At 42.2% G+C, this 6,508-nt stretch overlaps 1 protein-coding gene across 1 annotated transcript; it reads left to right on the top strand.

Annotated features, from left to right (window-relative positions):
• The first annotated feature begins 591 nt into the window (after positions 1-591).
• Positions 592-3,779, top strand: LOC120397245 (ATP-dependent translocase ABCB1-like). The gene is made up of 4 exons (XM_039522955.1): positions 592-606; positions 2,168-2,321; positions 3,276-3,354; positions 3,554-3,779. The coding sequence occupies exons 1-4, from the start codon at positions 592-594 to the stop codon at positions 3,777-3,779; spliced, it is 474 nt and encodes a 157-aa protein (XP_039378889.1).
• Positions 3,780-6,508: the final 2,729 nt, after the last annotated feature.

The raw sequence follows: 6,508 nt of genomic DNA, 5'->3' as shown, positions 1-6,508 counted from the left end.
CCCCATTGATTTCATTGGAGGTGGGGTCAAGCCAGAGTTGTCAGAGCTAATAGTTCTGGGCAGTCTCTTACGCACCCTTAAGTGGAAGTTGTTGGGTGACCATCTTGAGCCACCTCCCTTCCTGCATGGACCATCCCAGATGGTTACATATTGGGCAGCATTTAATCAAAGATCTTTGTACAGAAAGAACCCTGCCAGAGCCAGGCCAACAAACACTATTAACCAGTTATTAGAGTTTTCCCATGTTTGTGACAATAATATTCTGCAGCTAAAGCTGTTTTGCCCAGTCTGCAAATCAGAGGGTCAAAGCAAGCTAGAATCTTGTTGGAAACAGGACTACATAAACACAAACTAGGTACTTCTTTGTTTGTGCCAGCAGGGTGTATATGGGGAACACTTTAGAGTTCTCTACAATTTACACTCCCATAGACCGGACTGTGGTGCCATGTAGACAAGCACCAAGATTTCTTCCCTCTCATTTTTATGTGTTGTGGATGCAGGGCTGTCCTTAGGATTTATGGGGCCCTATGCCTGGCCCACCTCACGGTGGCGGGGAGTCACAGTTTCCCGCAAAGACCCCCTGCACGCAGAATGGACATGCAGAAGGTACCTAATTAAAAGCACTAAACTTGGGGATAAAAAATGCCAGTCACAGGTTTTTTGATATGCCCTGAAGTTTGTCGGACATTTATTTGCAAAAACTTCATAGTAAGGGCGAGTCAGCTGTCTTCCTGAATACAACATTAAATATCGTGGAATAGATGATGCAGCTTTTCTCTGCTTTACATTTTCTTAATCAGTATTTCTAAGCTGATTTTATATTTTAAATGTACTCTTAAGCCTTCATAAAATAATCATTCCAGATTATTCAACTCACTGAAACAAAGACATTATTTTAAATTAATCAGCCACAGAGGTTTAGTGTGTTCATAAAAATGTTCGTTGCTTTTAGAAAAAGGGAACACTAATTTACTTTGTGTGATCTCCCGAACAATAGACATGTTTATGAAATTTCACCAACTTTAAAAATATATTTCCAAAGATTTTAGCCATAACAAAGGATTTTATATCTTACTAAGGTACCGATTTTGCTGGTTCATCAGATAGTCAGAAGTAAGGTCCAGCTATCTGGAAGGAAAGGGGTGTTGTCCCTTTAAGGGCTCTCTTCAACTGGGGAGGGAGAGGAGAGGAGGTGAAGGGGAAAAAGGATGGACAGAGAGGACTTTGGAAGCAAGATTTTTTTTACTATAGTAATTAAAATGAAAATAGAACCGGAGTACTTGTGGCACCTTAGAGACTAACAAATTTATTTCAGCATGAGCTTTCATGAGCTACAGCTCACTTCTTCAGATGCATAGAATGGAACACACAGACAGGAGATATTTATACATACAGAGAACATGAAAAGGTGGAAAAATGCATTGCAACAGGAAGAGTCTAATCAATTGAGATGAGCTATCATCAGCAGGAGAAAAAGCTTTTGAAGTGATAATTAAGATGACCCATAGAAGGTGTGAGGAGAACTTAACATAGGAAATAGATTCAATTAGTGTAATGACCCAACCAGTCCCAGTCTCTATTTAGGCCTGAGTTAATTGTGTCTAATTTGCATATTAATTCAAGTTCAGCAGTCTCTCTTTGGAGTCTGTTTTTGAAGTTTTTTTGTTGCAAAATTGCCACCTTCAAGTCTGTCACTGAGTGGTTAGAGAGGTTGAAGTGTTCTCCCACTGGTTTTTGAATGTTATGATTCCTGATGTCAGATTTGTGTCCATTTATTCTTTGCGTAGAGACTGTCCGGTTTGGCCACTGAGTAGATATATGGTGTAGTAGAATGCACCCAGGAGGCAGTGAGTTGCACAGGTGATATCATCACTTTGTGAAAAATGTAAGGTACATTCTTTTTTTCTGCAGATTAGGGGATTCATCCTGCCAACATGTCCTAACTCCCTCAATAAAAACTAGCCTAAAACTGTGTGTAAGCTTTTACAAAGTGTATCCCAAGTGTTCTGTTTGCCTTCACAGTATCTAATTCATTGCTTCATAAAGTGTTTTGGGATATCCAAATTGCAAATGGTGCTATGTAAAAACAAATCCTATTCTGTGTGTTTTAACAATTATGTGAATTTGTCAACCTTCAATTAATTCCTTTTTCTTTATATTCATGCAGTTTGGGTATGCCAATTGGCTGGATATCATTTTGATGCTAATAGGTTTGATTGCAGCTGTTGCAAATGGAACAGGGCTGCCACTTATTATCGTTGTCTTTGGAGAGATGACAAACAGCTTTGTGACGATTGGCCAAGCAGTAAATATGTCTTCAGGTAAATAAAATTTGTTCAACTTCTGAAAATATTTGGTAGGATCTCTTATTTACTGGATTGTCAGAGGTTCAGGATGGAGTGCTGCTGTGGTGTTAAAAGCCATGAAGAGCAGAGTGAATTCTGAGGAGTCCTTCCTTTTTACCCTGCTGTATAGTACAGTAGCAAATTAGACACTTGATAAATTACAGAGCAGTACATTTGGTAACTGTAAAACAATTTACTACTTTCTATATCTTGTAGTTAATCCATGGAATTCACTGTCCCAGGAGGTCACCAAATCAAGTTCTGTGATTGGATTTTTAAAACAACAAAATAGGACCATTAATTCTATTTTTCCTCTATATGAGCTAAGCTTATGAGAAGGGCAATCATAACTTACCCTAAAATATATGTGCTGACACCTGGAAGGGGTCTGTTATTTCTCCCAGGTCTGAACGGTTTTGCACATTTGGTTAGGTGCATTATTAGTGAAATTTACCCTTTTTGCAGACAGCCAGCAAAGGCTGAGCTACCACTTGGACCTCACTGGGGCCCAGTTTTGAGGGTTGGGTGGAACCTAAGTGGTGCATAAAAGTCGGACTTATGGTATCTGTGTGGATGAATTTTGCCTTGTGTGAGGTAGAAGGGGGAGTTATCAACTTCTGAAAAATCAGATATTGGCCACTGTTGGAATCAGAAGGTCAGATCAGATGAAGCTATGATCTGGCCGGTGCCCATTGACGTAGTGAGCTAAATCCATGACATCACTCTACAGTAACCCTCTGAGCTGACTCAGAAGTTTGCCCTGTTTGATCCTCCACTAGAAGGATGATGGACACCATGAAAGTTATAAATCTACAGCCCTGTTGCAGGGAGTGTAGTGTCATGCAAAACATCCATACGATTATGGCCTTAAACCGCCATGATTAGTTTTATGCCTGTTCTAATAAAACTGAATATTTTTCTTTGTTACAGTTAATCTTCCAGCTGTGATGAATAGTAGCTCTACTTGCCCAGCAATTCCAGGTTTGGATATAGAAGCTGAAATGACCAGGTAAGAACCTCTGCAATTATTTTCATAAGAATAGCACAGTGTAGTTTCTATATATTTATTTTTTGTCCATTAGGCTGTAAACCAAATTTGGCCCTCAATTACATCTCATTGGCTTCAGCAGGGTTGAACGTGACCTGATGTGTCTAACTGATCTTGCAAAATGCAATTGACCTTATGGACTTTTACCGTTTTACTACAGGTTTGCCTGCTACTATGCGGGTATTGGCTTTGCTGTAGTGATACTGAGCACCATCCAAGTCTGGACATTTCTGACCTCAGCTGCAAGACAGACAGCAAGAATCCGACAAAAGTTTTTTTTCGCCATACTTCACCAGGAGATGGCTTGGTTTGATACCAGCCAGATTGGAACGTTGAACACCCGACTGAGTGAGAAGGCTCTATTTATCTATGCACCAGAAACATGAGCCAAAAAGAAGTCTGATGTTTACCTTTATAGAAATAGCTACAGGGAATTTCCTGGAATTTCCAGGAAACCTTTTTAACTAAGACCCAAAATATTACTGCTATCTGAGGGAGGAATTCATTATCATTTTTCACTTCATTTTCAGAGTTTCAGTGACATTTCCATTGCGAGGGCTTATCCTTTGAAATGCAATAACTTACTCCTCTGAGATTGGCTTTGTAGTGTCTATGAGCTATTTTGCAAACTACTGTAGATAAACAGCTCTGCTGTCTCAAGCTAGTTTACAAACACTGAAAACCCTGACATTGTATGAAATGAAACTGCACTCATAGTTATGGGTACTATGTTATTATTTTGAACTTGATCCAAAACTAATAAAAATCATTAGGAATCTTTGGATCAGGTCCCTTGTGCAGGGATTCAGAGGAAGGTATGATCAGGGTATGCAGAGTTTCTCCAGATTTAGTTTTTGCAGGGAGGGATATGCCCAGTTTTTGGAAGATGTGAATCCTGGAGGGAATGAGAGAGGCTTGAATTTCACCAATCCTAGCTCCCACATATGTAAATAGCAAGAGAAAATTAGTGTGACACACAATGATTTTCCAAATAATAATTTACTAACACTGTGCTTGTCACTCTATATAATGCAAAATGGAGATATTCCTTGTCTCAAAGATGTTAAAATCTAATAACAAAATTGAAGAAGATCGGATACATAGGGGAACTTAGAGAAAAAAGTAATGTAAAGGTTTTGGGGATGAATTTTTTTTTGTATGGATTATTCCTTTCGGCTATTGCATGAATGAATTGGGTCACGTGTGAATGAGCAGGGGTAGCAATGGCAGAAGTCTATCTAGAGGTTACATCACAGACAATGAGTTGTGATCTGCTAGTTCCTAGCCCCACAAAGAGCCATTGCTGCTGTTCAGTATCCATGTCCAAAATTCCTACTACCCAATGATTTGAACAGTTAAACTTCTGACAAGCTTCTCTCCAGCAAAAGAGAAAAATGTTTGAGGAGGAGGCATTCATCAAAGTTAACAAATCTCTTTAATTAACAGTGACATTAACACCATCCACAAAGGCATCGGAGACAAGATCTATATATTTGTACAATTCTTTACCACATTTCTGACAGGGATTGTTATAGGATTCGTCTACGGTGGAAACTGATCTTAGTGATTTTGTCAGTTAGCTCTCCTTGCTGCAGCAGCAGCAGTTGGATCAATCGTAAGTGCTGGGGGAAAACAAATAAGAATTCTACCTCTAAAAACAGATTGAGAGGGAGTGAACCCCAAAGCAACATGACCCTAAAGTTTGGAGAGCATGGAGAGCAGCCCTTCTCCTACTCCACTGGCTCCTGCCCCAAAATTTGCAGGGCTCTGTCTACACTGATCATCGGCAGGCAGCCATTGGCATGCCATGGAGGACTGGACTGCTTCCAGTCACCACCATTCACCACATGGGAAGAGGATGATCAGCATTCATCAACTGTGACCACATTAGTAGATATTGCTTGTAATGCACAGAAAAATTTGCAAAGTGTTTCTATTTATAGGTTGTATTTTGTTTTCTCTCCCCTTTTCCCCCACCCAACCACTGAAAATGGTGGAGGAGAATCATAGACTTTAAGGTCAGAAGGAACCAATATGATCATCTAGTCTGACCTCCTGCACAACACAGGCTACAGAATCTCACCCACCCACTCCTGTATCAAACCTGTATCTGAAGCATTGAAGTCCTCAAATCATGAGACCTATAATTACTATAGTTTCTGAGTGCCCCAAGCTTCATTGTGTTTAGCCTCACAACACCATGCAAGATAGGGGATTCCCATGCTACACAAGGAGAAGTGAAACACGGAGAGAAGTTACTTTCCCGAAGTTGCCCAGGAAAACTGTGTTGGAGTGGGGACTTGAACGCAGGTCGCCTAAATTCTAGGCTCTTTTCCTAACTGTTTGATCACCCTTTGTATCAGTACATAATTTACACCACTTAAATAGATTTCCATAAAATACTTTCCCCTTCCCCCTACCCTCTGAATTTTCCAGTTCCTGGCATCATTCACTACAAAAGAGCTGACTGCTTATGCTAGAACAGTAGCTGTGGTGGAAGAAATTTTGACTTCTATTAGAACAGTCGTTGCTTTCAATGGACAGATGAAGGCATAAGAAGCTCCTCCTCTCTCTCCCTGCAGCTCTTGCTGCTTTCTGTTATTCCCTCTCACCCTTTCTCCTGCCAACTTGTTATGTCTCTTGTGCCCTCCTTACTCCAGCAGAGCACTCCACCACCTCTGTGTATCTAGAACAGGGGTTGGCAACCTATGGCACACGTGCCACATTTGGCACACGAGCCGATTTTGCCTGGCACACAGCTGCCAGCTGGGGTCCCGGCCACTGGCCCACTCAGCACACAGCCGGCTGAGTGAACAGAACCCCAGGCCGGCAGAGGGTGAGTGGGGCCAGCGGCCGGGACCTCAGACCGGCTGCAGGCACACCCTCCGGCTCTCCCTTCACTGCACTCGGGGCCATGAGCCTGCTGGGGGAGGGGCGGGAGCGGCTCCCACACCCCGGAGCCGCAGAGCCCAAACCAGGCGTGGAGGGAACCGGGAGTGCATGGGGACCGCCACCCGCATGCATCCTCTGCAGGAGCCTCCCGGCGGGGCCACTGGGCCGCAGCCCAGGCAGGCACGCCCCGGCCCCACCTCATTGTGCTTGGGTTCTACTGCTC

The sequence above is a fragment of the Mauremys reevesii genome, linkage group 2, assembly GCF_016161935.1.
Source record: "Mauremys reevesii isolate NIE-2019 linkage group 2, ASM1616193v1, whole genome shotgun sequence".
Taxonomy (NCBI): Eukaryota; Metazoa; Chordata; order Testudines; family Geoemydidae; genus Mauremys; species Mauremys reevesii.
Note: the sequence above shows the minus strand (reverse complement) of the source record. Positions and strands in the feature narration are given on the sequence as shown.